Here is an 18352-nt window from a genome sequence, read left to right on the forward strand (position 1 = left end):
GCCTCCTTATACAATAGAAGTTAAAAAATAAATAAATAAAAAGTTAGAAGAAGATTAGACAAAAGGCCTAACTCAACTAAAACTTATTGCCCATGTAATGCAAACTTTCACACTTTAAGTTAGGGGATACTAAGTTTTTTTTAATAATTTTGTTTATTTTATTCACAAAGTTCACTATATCAGAAAATTGAGCAATATTCGGAGCTATTAGCGTTCTTATCGAAATCTTGATTCAATTTTAATTGTCTTTCTTTACACTGATATCAGTGCGGGTTATTATTATTTTCTTTTTTAAAAAGGCATATCTCGGGAAGATTAAAGAATTTGTTATCAAAAGCAAACTTTTCCTTAATTAATGCGGTAAACTTTATGAATGCTTGTCGAGATTCACCTCGAAATTCACTGACTTTTTATTTTATTTACCGAATCTCGGTTAGTTTTTAATTTGTTCATTAAAAAATAGTCGGGTGAAATATTCATTGTTTGTATCGAGATTATTCGGAAATAAGATTTTCGACGTGTTATGTTCTTGCGTTACTAGACTGAAAGTTAGTAATTTCGAACCTGAAAAAAAACTTGGTTTTATTTTAAAAACAAAACACCAACATGGTTGTAAAAATTCCTGCAACTGGTGAAAAGAGGGAAAGAAAAATTACTGCCTTTGGACTGCATCATCATTTACTAAATGCTATTTTATTCTTTTTAAAGGTAATGCTCTTTTTTAAAAAAAGAAAATAAATAAATAAATATTGTTTTTCATTTATTGCTAATAATAATTTTAGTAATAAAACAACAATTATTATAATTATAGCAGCTAAGTGTGAATTTTTCCAATGTAATTTATGTTACTTTATTGCTATAGTTCTTTTTGAATACCTTCATTTCTATGAATTATCGTACTTTCTCAGAGAAATGATTTAGGAACATTCTGATTTTAAAATGTTAGATGCGAACAATTGTTTACCGGCGATGTTATTTTACTAAATGGTATTTTATTCTTAGTAAAAGTAATGAGCTTTTTTTTTTAAAAGAAAATTTTTTTTTTTCATTTATTACTAATAATAATTTTAATAATAAAACAACAATTATTATAGCAGTTAAGTGTGAATTTTCCAATGTAATTTATGTTACTTTATTGCTAGTTCTTTTTTGAACACCTTCATTTCTATGAATTATCGTACTTTCTCAGAGAAATGATTTAGGAGATGTTATTGATGTGGTCAATAGTTTTGACCGGTGATTTTATTTTATTTCAAGTATTTTTGTAAACTCTGAAAGAAAGTTATGAATAGTAAGGGGTTTTCCACAAATTATATTTTGTTCTTTTATATTTAGTACTGTTAAATTTTAAATGGTCATTATATGGGATCATCCCCTATTAAAGTATGTTTTATCTCACAAGCTTTCTTTCTTTATACCATCACATTTTGCAGTCTGGATCATCATTGCAGGGTTTTATCATTTGCTGTTAAATGTTGTTTTACTATACAAAATGAAATTTATGGAAATCCCCTTATCAGAGCTTTAATTAAAAAAAAGTACGAAAACTTCTGAGAAAAAAATGCTAGAAAACTGTTTAAATTTTCACGATATTCAAATTGGACATTTTCATTAGTTACCAAACGCGATTCAGAACAAAATTATGAAGAAAAATATTTTTTTAATATTTCCCACACAGGCGTAGAACGAAAGGATTACTTTAAATTCTTATTTCTTGCGCAATTTTTCAAATTCCATTAATTAAAAATTATTCTAAAAACTTTGTTTTATCTTATTGAATATTTCTGCAGTTATAGTAAGAAAACGTTCGGCAAAAAAAATTTTTTTTCATTAAAATTTTCATGAAAATTGAAGCTAAGTTTACGATATTTTGTGCATTTATTGCATATAATAACCAAAATAATGGTTACAAGCTACAAGCTTATTGCTATAGTTTTGGACAAAAAGAGTTCAAATTCAAAAAGACTCTTTTAAGTTCGTAATTTATGGTTGGTCCCTCAAACTTCTAAAAGTTTTAAACTTTATTGATATGTATGAAAAAATAAGCCAGTATGGAAGTGATTTCATAATTTTGTTCTTACTTTTGTATAATATATTATATGAGATACAAATAGATATCTTATGTAATATATTATAAGATATATTATACTCTTATTATATAAGATGTTTTGTGTAATATCTTATATAATAAGAGTTTTGGAAGCAGCTTTTTGTTTAATGACTAAAGATAGAAAACTTTTAAATCTTTTTTAAAATTTTGAATTCATTTTGAAGTTATTAAATTTTAAAGTTTTTGTTTTTCAATCATGGCGGAGCCCCCTAAATGGTTAAATTAAGAGAATATAACACACAATCCCTAGATTGGACGCGACTCGACAGCACTTAGTTTGTGGCCCGCGAAATCTGCATTTGAATCTAATTATTATTTGTACTTTCGTATACTATTTTAGAATGCATTTTGCTAATTGGAATGGAGTATTCCTTATTAAATTCTTGAATGATTTAATTAGATTTATTATTTGTTTTAGCATACCACCATTTACTGTTTGCTTTATTTTAGTTATTTATATTTTAGCTAACGGCAACTTTTAGTTAAAATAATATGTCCCAGAGCACAGTCAAAATTGCGCAAGCTTGGGTTAAATTATCGCTTTTCTTATTGGTTCAAAAGTATCGAAAAAAAAATGTTTCGAATTATATATGCAGATATAATTCAAATAGAAAAGAAATATAACATTTCATACTTTGTTACTAAGTGAGATTTCTAAATTTTAAATTGTAGCTTCAAGTATGTAAAAGAAATTTATGGCAGATAAATCTAAGTCACTAAATGTAATCCTTATTTGAAAAGAAGGAAAAAGAAAAATCCTACAAAAGAGTTAAAACTTGATTCAGCAAAATTTTTATTGTTGCATTTATTAGAAAATCCCTCATCTTTTTGCTATAGAGAAAGCTGGTAGCCATATTTTCAGAACTAATTTACACGTATTTCGCAATTTTTATTAAATGCCTTTTAAATAACATACAGGTAAAAATATTTCTGTTTTGAAATCATGACGTTTTAAATGTCTATTTTGAAATCACTATCACACCTCATCCTGTGAATGTTCGTTCAACACGATTTGGGTGATAACTATCAACCCTAGAGATAAGATAATATTTTTTGATCTTTTAACAAATTTTTTCTTCGCGCAACCATTTATCTGAAAAATCGTTTGCAATCCGGAACGAATGTATTCAAAAATAAAGCGTTCACTTTCGTTAAAAACTTCATCTGACATCGTACAGCAAATATTTCGTCATATCTGAAAGAAAATTTGCTCTATTTTCGATTAAATAGTTTTATTTTATTCCATTTTTATTGTTCTACGATGTTATGACAAAAGGAATTGACTCCGAAAAATTGGTTTGATACAAAGTAAGAAAACGTTTATTTTGTTCTTTATATTTTTCTTTTTATATATATTTTGATCTCAGAGTTCAATTAATGAAGAATATTAAATTTAAATCTATTTTTATATACTCTTTGATTAAATATTAAATCTCAGGTTTTGCACTGGCTTTAACAAATTGAAGCGTCGTTATCGGAGATAGTTTTTGTTGACGTAAGATCACGTTCAGAATAATGTTTACTTTTTACTCCTTTAGAATGTAGCTTATGTAACAAACATTATTTGTTTTGATATCTTCTATTGGTTTCCTGTTTACACTTTTCTACATTATTATTAGACCGCCACTCTACATTATTGTCATTTTGGAGTGGAGACTAACTTTTCGCTTGTTATTTTAATTTTCAAAATATTTTATGATATTACGAAGATATCATGACAGATGAACCTGCAGTAACGGTATTTACAATTTATTTTTTATTATTAAGGTTATTCGAAAAAAAATTATTTGGTAATATAAGGATCTCATTGATTATGTAATTTATAGGTGCATCGCTGTAAAGTTCTAATAACGTTAAAATTAGATTTACGGGAAATCGTAAAGCTATGCAAAATTTCTTTATATACCTTTCCGTGAAAAATAAACAGACACTATCTTTTACAGATATTACTTTCGCTAATTTCAGAACCTGTTTTAAACATTCACTGTTCCTAGCGATTATTGTCGTAAAAAGCTATGGTATGATTCATTTATAGTAAAGAATATTTTTGATTCAGCTTTCATGTTTAATTTCCAAGACTTCTCATGACAAAAATTACTGTTTTTAAAGTTACAGAGTGTTCCATAATAACCATTTTCAACATTTTAAACTTTTGAATTTTGATTATTTTTAAAAATGATGTAAAAAACTTGAGCACATTAAAGGCCATGCATTTAAGTGTGGAAAAAAATATATTTTCTGACTCACACCTAACACTATTGAGGTTAAGAGCAAAGGAGACATTAAAAGCACCTAAAACCAATTTATTTGAGGGCGACTCTTGACCCTTTGACACAGATGTTTTTATTATATATTTCTTTTTCTGATACACTAATGGCATGCCTGCAAGTGACGTAGTGTGGGTATCTCGATCCTAATTGGTTGTTGAAACGTGGCATTTGTTTACGCAAGCAATTGTTCTTTCCATTCTATTTCGAGTAAGTCAAGCCAGTCAAATATCAGTTCTCTTAAGTGACACATTCTAAATTCTTTTCACAAGGATTCTTTCTCAAAGATTTCGATTCTTTCATTATATATTTACATAGAGACTTAACACAAAGACAGACATGAAACCATGTGGAACATAAATAAACTAATTATGCTTCAAAGTTGCCAAATACACAAAACAAAAATATATCACGGTTACAATAATATACATAAACAAATAAGAAATCTAAGTTAACTAAAGGAAGCAGACGAGAAAGAATTATATTTCAACTAATTCGATGCGCGATACGGCACTGTATTTAATTAACTTATAGTTAATTAACATTCTAACTTATGTAGAAAAACTTAGCTCAATTTTAATGCGCCACTTTGCTGATAAGGATAAGCTGGAGCTGAAGTGATAGGTCACATGTGTGGGTATGGGAGGTTTTCTTCTTGAAGTGCAAGTACCCACTTACAAGCAGAAATATATTTTGGTATTTTTTAATTGTAAAAAAACAGTCAAATAGTTACAAAAAATATGTTATATTATCGAAATTATATTTGTTCTAAAATATAAAATTAAAAAAAAAGTAGTGTGAATTTTTTTTTTTTAAAAGTTCATATTTAAAAATGTATTAACTGATTTTGTAAATGAAAGAAATTTCAATGATGAATAATTGTGTCTTAGATATTAAATATCTGCCAAAAAGTGCAAATTTGAAAAATTCTTGTTTGGAAGCGAGTCGTGTCTTGTTATGCGAGTCATGTGCCTTAAACGCAGTTAAAAACACGTGTGTTTCTTGCTGTATTTTATAACCATAAATTATTAAAATGCTAAAAATAATATTTAAATTTATTTTGACCTACATTAATACAAAGTAATTAAAAAAAAGCATGAAAAATATGTTTAGTAAAAATTTTGTGTCAAGGGGTTAAAAGTTGTTCCTAACATAAGGCAAATAAACTGGTTTTTGATAATTTAAATCCATCCCTCTTCTGCTTATCTGAACCTCAAAAAAAAAATCATATATATTTTTTTAAAGTTTTTTACCGGATATTTAAAAATATATATCGAAGACGGCTCTTACGAAACACAATATATATCACAAAAATAGATAAGTTAATAAAATTCTAAAACCAAATTAACCGAGAAATTTGATTAGTACAGCGTTATTTAAGAAAATCGTCATAAAAATGACAGCGAACATTTAACGATTCATTTATATTCCAATGGGATTTAAAAACCATACTAAAAATTCTCAATTTATTTTAAGAAATTTTTTTATTTAATGTTTTAGGTGAGTCCTATGGGTTCAGAAAAGAAACCAACTCAAAGAAGCTGCGTCGTAGACTTGCTTATCATTCTTTTTGGTGTGAGTTCATGGGTGGCTGTAAATGGTCTATGGGTGGAACTGCCCATATTGGTCAATACATTACCTGAACATTGGAAGTTGGCATCTTACATAATAATCACAACCCAAGTTGCGAATTTAGGGCCTATTCTTTTCAGTGCAGCACGTAAAATTTGGTCTCAAAAGGTAATTACTTTGAAATTTATTTATTTATTTTAGTAAAACATTATTGACTTTCTGAACCGAAAATAATTCGTTGATTTAGAATATTTTTTTTTTAAAAATTATTGAAATATAAGTCAATAAAAAATTCCAGTTTGAAGATCACAATCTAAAAACCAAATCTTCATAAACAAAAACAAAAATATGTATTTTTGTCATTTTAGAACGTTAAGAACAGGTCTCATTTTCTCATTATGTCTAAAATCTCTCTTTATTGGCATGCGTGAATATTCGAATAAAAGTTATTAAGATAGTTAGAATCATAAGTTTGAAAGCGGAAGAAAAAAAGGCAATTTCGTCAACATTATTTTATTTTTTTAAGAAAAGACATCATCAGAAAAGACATATTTATTATGTAATTATTATACGTATTTAAAAGTAATATTTATCAATACTAACAGTAAAACTAACAGTAATTACTTGACTGTACTTTTGTTTATTTTTATGTACTGTTAGAAAAAAAGGATTACTATGGGGAACAAATTTTTTGTTGCATTTATATTGTACAAATACTTGATCTTGCCTAATTCAGGTGTGTGAATTTCTAATCTGAAATAAGTTTTCCTCTAAAGTTGCAAATTTTTTTTTAAAAATGACATTTTTAATCTATTTTTTGTCGAAATGTACAAGTTTAAAAACGTTATATGTATAATAGGGAGTGGCGCAAATGTTAGGACGAACTTCTAGGTGATTTTAAAATTGCTTGGAATTATCGTCAAATGCGGATCGGAGAGCTTTTCTATGAATACCTTAGATTATGACCGATTCAGAGGCACGCGAAGAAATAGTACATAATGTGGATGCACCCCTTAGAGGCGTATAACGACAATCCCGGGCATGGTTTTCTATGCAATTTTGATCCTGATGATGTGATCGAACTTTGCTAGAAGTTTTCTGCAACGTTTACGAGACTCCCTGTTATGTATAACGTTTTTAAACTTGTACATTTTGACAAAAAATAGACAAAAAATGCCACATAAAAAATCCTGATGATGTGCTCGAACTCTGCTAGAAGTTTACTGCAACGTTTACGCGACTCCCTGTTATATATAACGTTTTCAAACTTGTACATTTTGACAAAAAATGTCACGTAAAAAAATCTTGTAGGAGAAACCGATTGCAGATTTGAAATCAGCAATATGAAAGTATTAAGAAAGTATCTAAGACAATCATTTTAATACAGCGGAAGTATAACTTATCCATAACTATCATCATCCAACTTCCGCTTATTAACTAGCTTTTTTTTTGTAGAAAAAAGAAATAGATTTATGATATTTTTAATAGCTATTCGATTTAAAACTTATATTTTTCAACTTAAAAAGCCTGACAGTTTCTTCCTTTGTTTTAGGTACTAGAAATACCAATAATACACGCTTCGCTAGCCCTTGTCATAGTTGCGTGTGTTTTGTTAAGCCTCTTTTGGGACCAAACCACTTTCATTTTTGGAGCCTGGCACAGTACATCCTTATTCATACTAACCTTCTTCTTGGCCTTTGTGGATTGCACGTCTTCCCTTCTGTATCTACCATTTATTGCTCATTTCAAGGAACAATACGTCATATCTTATTTGGTAGGATCAGGATTGAGTGGTCCAGTTCCAGGCATCTTAGCCTTGGCACAAGGTGTTGGTGGCTATGCGGAATGTAGAAATATCTCAAAAACAACGGAGACTGAATTCGGGAATTTGACAGAATACAGCATTGAAGCATTCTATCCACCGCCAAGGTTTTCAGCCAATATCTTTTTCGGCGTTCTCTGTGGGCAAATGTTAATTAGTTGGCTAGCTTTTATACTGCTCAACCATTTACCAGCTGCTAAAAGAGAAAGAGTAAGTTGAAATATTTATAATAGAGATATTAATAGTGCCTAGTCGAGAATAACTTTCCAATTTAAAAACATCATTTTAACCCCGCAGCAAAAAAATAAATTCATCTACATTTGAAATCAAAATACAAATAGTTCAGATAGGATAATTAGAACAATATGGGATTTCATCAGTTAAGTATTCAGTTATTTACTTATTTTATACTCAACTCCTTTACAAGGCATTTTAATAAACTTAAATTCTAGTGTTTTTGTGTCATGATGTTATTCTTTGTGTGATGTGATATTGATCAATAATGCACATGAGGTGTATTAAAGTTGAGATCTGTTATTGCTAACTATTTGATAAAGAAGCCAAACATAGTGAGTCCAGAGCACGTTTTAACACAAACGTCAACAGCAAACAAAAACGGCATGAACATAGGACGAATCAATATTGAGAAAGGTGTGTCTTAAAAACTGAACGAAAACATCAAAACTACTATGATTTTCTGGTTGAAACATGAAGGTGCTTCTAACAGGCACCTTTCCTCTCATCCTAGTTTGCTCAGGCACTCAAACATGCTTTGATGTTTTTTATCTAATTTTCCTTCCTTTACGATACGTATAAAGTTTCTCACTTAACCACTTGATACCGAATTTTTAAAGTTATTTTAAATACTGTTTTCATTATTTTGTATTAATTTAGGTCATGTTTAATTAAACTGAAATGTTTTCTTTGATGCGAAAACTTATAAACTGAAAAATACCAAATTCTAATCTCATCTAATTATTTTAATTTAATACTGCATCAATTTATACAAATCTTTTTATCTTCAATTTGTTCAGTTACAGTTTCCTATTTGCACTTATAAATTATATATTCCAAAGTTTAAGTTTATCATTAAATAAAACACCAAAAACTGACTGTTAAATGATAAACTTAGTAACTATGGAAACGAAATAATAATAATAATAATAAAAAAAAAAAAAAAAAAGCCAAAACTTTAAAAAACGAAAAAAAAAACATACAATGCGCAACTTAATAATTTGCTAATAATTTACGAATTTATAATATGCTAATAACTAACGAAGTTTCCAAAATTATCTATAGGAAAGTTATCTAAATTGGGCTTATCACACCATAATCAAGCATATAAAATCTCGAAAAACGGAATCGCACTTTTTCATAATTCTTATGTAATTTAAACTCCAAAACTCAGATATTTGTTTCCCTAACAAGCGCAACTTTCCAAAATTAGAATTTATATCTGAATTATAATTTATTAATCAGATAAAAATGTTATCACGCATTAAATAGGAAATCATTAATGGAACATGCTTAATAGATATAATCTATTAAGCATAATCTGTTAAGCTTCCCCACAACAACAACATCATATAGAAAACCTTTTTATATGCTATCTATAATTAATACAATTTGAATTCGACATTCTTTTCCACCCTCTTCTGTTTTGTAAAAAAATTCTAAGAGATTAACTACTGTGACTCAATTTAGAATGCCAAGGTTTAACTATTTTAAATATCTGCTTTTCACCAGTTACGCATTTTTATCTGAAAATAAAGTTCTCGGGAAATTAAGTTGGCGAAAAACTCTTAACTATCAACCCTGTTTTCCTTTTAAAACGGTCTTTAGTTCCTGAAATCCAATTTAACTTACTCGGTATTAAAGTAAATTTTAAAAAATCGAATGAAAGTACAATAATAACTATTTTCATAAATTATATTGGTTCAGGATGCTTAGCGTTTTTAAAACGTGCTTAATTTTGATTTACGTTTTTTAAAAGTCCTTATAAGTGCTTTTTTTATTCGGGGTTTGTAAAAAGTGCTTAGTTTTCTATCTTTTAGAAAGAGATTTTATCTTTGATGTATCGATTGTTGTTCTAAATTGCAAAAAATGCATGATTTTCACAATTTTCTCTGCAATATTTATCAGAAACTAGTTGTTTTTATCATGATTATGTAATGTTTTTGAAAATGCTATGTTCATAAATTAAGAACTTTAAACGATCGAAGAAAAATTTTTTTTATTACAGCACAGTTCCTAATTATGATTCTTTTTTTGGAAAATGATTAAAAATATTTTTTGAGTGTTTAAAAAGTACTTAAAAGGTGCTTATTTTTTGTTGAAAAATCCGGCTACGCACCCTGTTGGTTATTTTTCAAACAATTTTACCTAACCCATTAATGCCCAAGACAAAATCATAGTGGTGTATATGGTGGTCTATTTATATGAGTGGCTTATGAAAAAAAAGAAAAGGCAGTTCTACCTATTTGCATTCCTCGAATGGAAATTTCATTCTGTAGCCAACTACTTTAACATTAAAAACTACCAAATAGTTCTTACCAAATAAAAATATTTATATTATTAATGTACAATGTGCAAAATAATGAATGAGGAAGTATTTTTTTTCTGTATTTACCAAAAAAAAAAAAAAAAATNAAAAAACACAGGCAACCCTGAATAACTTTAAATCTAATGATTGAAATTACACGCTCTAGGACTAAATCTTAATGGTTTGAGGGAGCTTCCTCAAATATGCTAATTAGTGGAGACGATATTTTAAGTTATTAAATCAGACACAAAAACGTACTTTCACTGAACAAACGTACCTTTCATTGGACAATCTTAGATTTATGACACCATAGTATAGGGGATAGCCGCAATCTGGAAAATATGTTCGCAATAGTTTGTTCAGGAGAGAGATTCAAGTTTGGACCCCTAAATGTTAATTTCACTTTTTGCGTATTTCGCCATAGTTCGAGAACTTTTAAAACGAATTGAAAACTTCCCAAAAGTTATGAAATTTCTTTATCCAAATATAATTCCATGCAAAAAACAGCTTTTAATAAATATTTATTATTTTTAATTATTTTATTTAATAACAGTCGAAAACATTTTAAATTGTAAAGTATACAAATTTTTACATCATTTAAAAGAATGCAATTTTGCATGGCATATTACAAATTTTGAGCGAAATCGGTCTAATAATTCCTAAAAATCGAATTTTAAAGAAACCCTATTTTTAAAATTCAATTTGTCAGGAACTTTTTAACGGATTTCGCTCAAATTTTGTCATATAAAATTACACATTCTCTAAAAAATTGCATACCTTACAATTCAAATTTTTTCAATCATTAATAAAGAAAAAAATAAATATTTACTAAAAGTTATATTTTGCATGGGATTATCTTTGGATAAACGAATTTTATAATTGTGTGCAAAAATGTTTCAATTTGCTTAAAAAGTTCTAGAGATATGACGAAATACGCAAAAAATAAAATTCACACTTAAGGGGTCTAAATTCTAGGATTTATAATCTCGATATATATATTGGATTTAAAACCTCGTATTATATTAGATATATTACGAGATTATAAATCAAACTGGACATTATAAAGATAAAAACAATTTATTGATCGAACATTTTCCAATATAGAGGAAGTAATCAGTTGATTAACATATGAAGTAAAAAAAATAATTAAAAGAATAAAATGAATTGTATATGCATTAAAAATAAAATAAATTGCTAGTGTTTAATTATTTCAAATTTTTCATTTTTAAAACGGCAAAATGAAACCTCCACTTTTTCCAAAAAATTGTCAGATAGGCTTGATCGGGAATCCTTCAAACCTTATAGAATTTGACCGTGATTTTCAAACATCGGAAAGTATTTTAAGTAATTTTATCAATTTTTACAACAGATAAAAGCTGAATTCTTAAAATCTGAAAATGTGCGTTAGGCCAAGTTACTAATAACTATGTTTTTATTAGCTTTACTAAATGATGAAACAGAAACACGTGCAACTAGTTATCCAGTTTTTGTTCCAAAATAAAAGATAGGATCTTATCATCTACTACTGGTTAAACAGCAAATATTATCAAATGTTTTATTTGTTGTGATCAAAATTGAAAACATATTTATTTTTATAAATGCACTTCCGGTAATATCGTAACACTATTAATTTATCAATATGTTTATAAATAAATTGCCCTTTATTAGTTAGTCTTCCTTCATATAAATTATAGACAATCTGAAAATTTTATTAAAGATGGAAGTCTAATTATTATCGCGATTAGTTTTTTAATAATTTTAATTTTTTGAAACAAATTTTGTATTTTCACAGGGTGCTTAGCCAAATTATTCAACAGAAAATAAGCACCTTTCAAGCACTTAAAAAATATTTTTAAGCACTTTAAAAAGATATCATAATTAGGCAGGGTTGGAAAGTTTTTGACAATTGACGGTTTTATCTTGTTTTAACCATCATGTCAAAAAAAAAAAAAAACATTTGGCATTGTTTTTGACAATTGTCAAATTCATGAAATTTTGAAACATGCGAATGGGCGTTTTCATACGCTACGGACTGACAATAAGCCGATAGATTGGGGGTGAATTAATTGTGAAAATGTTGAATAAAACAATGTGAACTGTGTATTTTTGCATAATTCGTTGCGAAAATCAAGATGGTAAAGGAAAAATCTCATTTTGAAAAAGGAAAAATTAAGCACTTTTTAAAAACACCCCATGAAATAAGCACCTTTAAGGGCTTTTAAAAAACAAAAATAAGCACTTTTTAAAAACGCTATGCATCCTGTTTCAATTATATACACTGGTGGACAAAATTAAGAGATGGAAGACATTTTCCCAAATATCTAAAAAAAATACTGAATATAAATAAATGAACTTTGGTATGGANCCCCATTTTGCAAAGGTGGACTAAATATACCGAAAAACAAAAATTATGTTTTTTTTCCATGTTTTTGCGTTATTTTGTAATATTACTTCGGAAATATAATTTGCTTATCATTTTTTATATAAAATTACGAAAATTATTATACTTTTATTGCTATATTTAATTATTTAAATGTACTATATATATATTTTGTTGCTCGCTATAATTAAGCCGCCATCTTGTTTTCTTTTTTTTTTGTTGGTATTTTTAGTGTATTTCAAAATATCAACTATGAATTCAATTTACCTGCACATGAAAACCCTAAAAAAAAAAACCAAATTTTGAAACAAATTTTATCGAAATACTAATTTTGGCCACGAAACCTTGGATGCTGGCCCACTGTGCGTTGGAATGTTAAATTTCACAGAAACGAAGAAATTAGGGTTTTTTTTTTTTAAACGAAAGAAAAGTACTTCAAACCCATATAGGTTTTTTACGAAAATTGTCCTAAAAAAAATGACAACTTATATATTTTAGTTTGCGAGCCACGAAAAAAAAGGCTTCTCGGGCCGGATGTGGCCCGCCACTTGGCAACCACACTACTATACCATACATAATTTCCTATAAAAAAATCATTGAAATATTTTTCTTACAGGTTAGTTTTCTTCCACTCTCGCTGCCTTCAAATCCCGCCATTGCAGAAAATTTCCAGAGCTCGATTGAAAAGGATTTTAGTACAAGTCTAGAAAAGTCAGCTTCTGCAGAACAACATCTGCTAGGAAAACCTCTTTTAACTACTTTTCAATATGCTGTAATTTTATTTGTACAAGCATTCATATCCACTATGTTTAACGGAGTACTACTATCCATTCAGGTACTTAACTATTATCAATCTTAACTATTACTTAGCAAAAAGGGGGCTTTAATTATTCACACTTCTGCGCACATTATGCCCTTCTGTTCCATCAAACAGCTTTTTAAGAGGAGCTTTAAGACCTGTGCTCATGAAGAATTTATCGACCGTACTTCTACTAAGTCTTGGAGGGCTACCATCCTAAATTTGCGAAATGGCCCAAGACGAAGAGCGGTGGCTGAATTCCGCTTGGCCACCGGTCATGACTGTCTGCGGAAGCATCTGTCTAGATTTGGTATCGTTCCTTCCCCGGTATGCACTCTTTGCAGTTCTGGTGAGGACATGGACTCCACGCACCTCCTCCGCTGCTCTGCACTTTGCAAGAATTCCATCACTGAACGCTATTGGGAAGCTAGAGACATTGATTAATAGACTTTGTTGCAGCATCTTTTGTTTCTGTTCTTATTTTTATTCGATGTTTATGTATGCTGTTACTGTCTATAATCTGCCATTGGAAATAAAATTTAAAAAAAAAAACTTGTTTATCTTTACAGATAAACATATCATCATCGTATTCATAGAGTAAAATAGTTACGAGAGATGTTTATTTATTTTGTGTGAAATTAAAGTCTAATAGTTTTTTTATTTTTATTCTGTCAGCGAATATATGAATGTGTCTTTTACGGATCACATAGTTTCTTCTTTTTACTAAATTTAGATTTTTCAAAGGTAATTGCAAGGATTTTTTAATTTATTTTTAACTGAATGAAGAAAAATAACTCGTGGAAATGAAACTTTATTTCTAAAGGAAAACGGTGCAAGAATCTAAAGTTTAGCTACACTATAAACTTCAGTAATACAAACAATTTACAGGTAAATTAAAAATTTTGAAAGAGGTAATATGTCTAGAAAGGATGCTGATCTCTTAAGGTTGGCCCGAAATCCTAGAAAATAACGATTTTAATGTCTGAGAGAAGATTAAAAATGCAGGGAAATATGAATGCAAATGATTAAGTGCATTTAATTTTGCACGAACGTTTGCATAAAAAAAATTATGTCAAAAGGGTTGCTGCTATCGCTAATAATTGTTTAAAAGTGTGAAAAGAGGCAAAGTTCTAGAGAAAATATAAAAACTTTACAAATTAATTCTTGGGTTGTTTTGGAAACTGCTTTGATGTACGATGAACCTACGATCTTTATCAACCTGAAACTAAAAAACATTCAAAATAAGAGGTAGAGTATGAGCCGCAAGCACACATTGTTTCATCAAAATTCAAAAAGAAAAATAGCTAGTTAGTATTATGAATTTATTAAATAGTCAATTTCTCTAATGCCAATTTAATTTTAAAGGGGGCGGCCTTTAATATAAACGACATTAAATATTAAAACGGTAGTTTTGCCAAAAATCATTCTAAGCAATATTGTTAAGAAACAGTAGTCCTAGAAAGTGAAGTTTAAGATTTCTGAAATTGAAAAACTGATATAAAATTCAATAACAATTAGAATGTATTAATGTTTTAAGATATCTTTGTATTTTCCAGACTTACTCCTGTTTACCGTATGGAAGTGTTGCATTTCATCTGACTGTCACTCTGTCCAATATCGCCAATCCTCTCTGCTGTTTCCTTGCCATGTTTCTACCAGTCACAAAAGTGTGGTCAGTTACTGGAGTAGCAATCTATGCAAGTGCTTGGGCAGGATATATTTTAACAACAGCCCTCACGAGCCCAGAGCCACCTTTTGTCCACGTTGCCTTCGGAGCTTATCTAGTGGTAAATATTTTGTTCGTGCCTTTTATAGTTAATCTCAATAACTTCAGAACTGGATGCTTGCAAGGGACGTCATCGTAGGTAAATCGTGGTAGATGTCGATTCAGAAGCCGATAAGGTCCGACAAACATACGTGACGTCGCTTACAGGTATCCAATTAAATCTGATTCAAACCACATGGTTAGGCATAATCACTTGACATCTTCTCGAGTTACAAGCAATAACCATCCTCAGTTTATCAAACATGTAAATTGAAGGCGAGTTAGATAACTCTGAAATAAAATCAGTTGCTTGTAAATCACTTCTTCTTGAGTTGCAAGTACTGAATTGTATTAATAACTCTCCTCAGTTTATCAAACATGTAAATTGAAGGCGAGTTAGATAACTCTGAAAATAAATCAGTTGCTTGTAAATTAATATTACACGTTTGAACACAAACATTAAAACTTCTTCAAGGGAGATCTGGTTACTTTAGTTTAGTATGACAAACAAAATTAAAATATCACAAACATTAAAATTCTTGAAAGATGAATTCATGTTATGGCTCAGCTGATCGCATTGAAGCTTTCCTATTTTAATCACTCCCATTTTTAAGTTGAAAAAAATGTTTCAGCATAAACATCTACATAAATTGAAGTACCACAGTTCAATAAAGGATTTGCTGAATACATTTTAAAGTATGCATTATTTTTCAGGTAACTGCTTGGATAATGGTTTCAGGATCAGTTGCTTATACAAAAGCATGTATAGCTTCAATTCTTCGACGTGCAGGAGGACAAGTTGCTCTGTACCGATGCGGTGTAATGACACAAATAGGATCTGCAGTGGGCGCTCTTGTGACATTTAGTTTGGTGCAATACACAACACTCTTCAAATCATATGACCCATGTAGTTGATGTAATAAGTTCAGGGTAGACAGAACACCCAAAACGGACTTCATTAAGAAGCATATAAACTAAAGGATTTGAAGGATCATTAGTCAGAAACCACCAAACCAGTAAAGATCGCAACAGGAACTGATATTCTGAGTATTTTTGATTTATAAATTGAGGTTGAAGTACATATTGAGCTTTGTGATATTATTTTGACATTCGTTGTCTTTTACGTTGAGGATGTTGGTAAAAATGTTGAAAACTTGCACAGCTTGTATAGTATTACTTTTCGCGCTTGAGAAATATAAAAAATAAAGCGGTTATGAAAATATCTTTCATAAATGTTTAGTAATGTATTTAAGAAAAAGTTATTTCTAAATATCGTTTATTTTTTGAACTTTGTAGCTCAGAGAAAAACATTTATACAATCCTTTAAAAAAGTTTTGACTCATGACTGTTATCTGTATGGAAACAAACTTTGATAACATCCATAGCAAATTTTTGTTGCAAAATGCCAGCTTATTTTGATAGATCATAAAGAAATGCTTTTTGAAAACGGTATTATTTTTCCAGCTATACAAAATTTTAACAAATTAAACTGAGTTGAATAAGTTTAAAATTTGTTTTCCAATTTGAATAGCAGCATTGCAAAAATATTTTGGTCTTCAAAGACGAGCATTAATGCCAAAAACCGAACAATTTCAAGAAGGATACTACCTTAAAATTTCTTCTGTTTACCATAATTGGTCATTTGTTAAATGAACATTTAACAAACAAAACTTTCAAGCTATATGAGGAATCTATTTTGTTTCCATACAGTTAATAACTGTAAGTTTAAAATTTTCCTTTTAAGTGTAATATTTAATTTTAAGATTCTTTTAAAAAAATAATGAAATTTTTTTAAACACAACTAATAATTTTTAGATATTCTAAATTTAAAAAAACAAAAAACAATTCAAAATATTATTAAATTCATTAATAAATATTTTTTCAAATTTTCAAAAGTGATTGTTTTTTTTAATAACTTGTATATAAGATGCAAATTTTTCTCTTTAAATTTTATTATGTATAGGGACCACCTTTAATATATGCATTCTTGGAATCCTAATCAAAAATGAAGACAAAAAGTTTGCACATTGGAATTTGTAAATTTATATTTATGCAAGGAAAAAAAAACTATCGTTATTTGATGAATCAAAGTTAAAGAAATCATGTGTAAAAACTACCAAAACAGATTTGATTACATGGTAGTTGGAAACATCAAGGCTTTTTTTAATAATTTTTTTTAAAATCCTTTCTGTTTCCACAAACAATAATTTCTGTTCTGGTGTTTATAACACTTGCCTTCCTCAACTCAGGGGTGATTGTGAGCCCAACGAAAAAATCCTGAAAATTTCTCGAGTAAAATTATTAATAACGCACATTTCAAAAAATTGATGTTCTCATAAATTTAAATCATTTATATTTTAAAAACATGAAATTCTAAATAAATTTTATGCAGTATAATTTAAATGAACAATTATGCATAAGTTTACTTTTATGTCGAATCACATTTATTATTCTAAAAGAAAAAAAATATTTACAAATGAAAGAGATGCCAAGTATAAACTCTAGTTCGAATATTTCTAAATAAAATATATAAGAATTTTTAGACATAAATGTGATCGATTTCTTGAAACTTCTAAACCTTGGGTTTCTGGAAACTTCCGGATCGCGGTTAGCGGAAAATTAGGAATTTCGAATTTTTTTTCCGGAGTACAATCATTTCTGTCAACTAAGATTTGTCAGAATTTCGACAGAGCTTTTGTTTTTTTCTCTCTTGTGACCCCAATGTGCAGATTTTTTTGTCTTCATTTTTGATTAAAGACTCTAAAAATAAATAGTAAAATGGGTCTGAACGCCCTGTTTACATTGTAAATATCTTGTAGGGCAAATCATTAGAGTTTTCTTTTCTAGTTTTGTGTAAAAATTCAAATAGTAGGTATAAGAATATCATATCATTGTTATTGTATTAATAATAAAGCACAATATAGTTGGTATGTAAAAAAAGGGATAAATACTTGTTGAAGCAGTTTTGGAAACATTTTAGTATTTCTTCTCTCTCAGAAGATGACGAAAAAAAGTACTTATTGCAATATTTGAAGAACTCAGAGGAAGAATATTATAAACATCACTATGGAAACACTATATATTTAACAAGGGAA

The 18352-nt window shown here is 28.7% G+C and overlaps 1 protein-coding gene across 3 annotated transcripts; it reads left to right on the plus strand.

The window, feature by feature from the left end:
- Positions 1 to 291: 291 nt before the first annotated feature.
- LOC107453847 (solute carrier family 52, riboflavin transporter, member 3-A) lies at positions 292 to 16479 on the plus strand. 3 transcript variants are annotated; one of them, XM_043047720.2, is made up of 6 exons: positions 292 to 708; positions 5878 to 6117; positions 7502 to 7981; positions 13310 to 13528; positions 15049 to 15279; positions 15972 to 16479. In XM_043047720.2, exons 1-6 carry the CDS (start codon positions 607 to 609, stop codon positions 16170 to 16172), a joined length of 1473 nt encoding a protein of 490 aa, XP_042903654.1. In that variant the 5' UTR covers positions 292 to 606; the 3' UTR covers positions 16173 to 16479. The 3 variants fall into 3 exon arrangements, with proteins under 3 accessions (XP_042903654.1, XP_042903656.1, XP_042903655.1); XM_043047722.2 differs by lacking the exon at positions 292 to 708 and adding an exon at positions 2909 to 3418; XM_043047721.2 differs by lacking the exon at positions 292 to 708 and adding an exon at positions 3712 to 3848.
- The last annotated feature ends 1873 nt before the right edge of the window (positions 16480 to 18352 follow it).

Source organism: Parasteatoda tepidariorum, chromosome 4 (assembly GCF_043381705.1).
Source record: "Parasteatoda tepidariorum isolate YZ-2023 chromosome 4, CAS_Ptep_4.0, whole genome shotgun sequence".
In the NCBI taxonomy this organism is placed as follows: domain Eukaryota; kingdom Metazoa; phylum Arthropoda; class Arachnida; order Araneae; family Theridiidae; genus Parasteatoda; species Parasteatoda tepidariorum.

Bases quoted from the DNA above. Each gene is read 5' to 3' on its own strand.
- LOC107453847 (XM_043047720.2), top strand. From the start codon at position 607: ATGGTTGTAAAAATTCCTGCAACTGGTGAAAAGAGGGAAAGAAAAATT. The intron at 6,118-7,501 runs GTAATTACTTTG...CCTTTGTTTTAG, and splicing joins GTAAAATTTGGTCTCAAAAG to GTACTAGAAATACCAATAAT. The intron at 13,529-15,048 runs GTACTTAACTAT...TGTATTTTCCAG, and splicing joins GAGTACTACTATCCATTCAG to ACTTACTCCTGTTTACCGTA.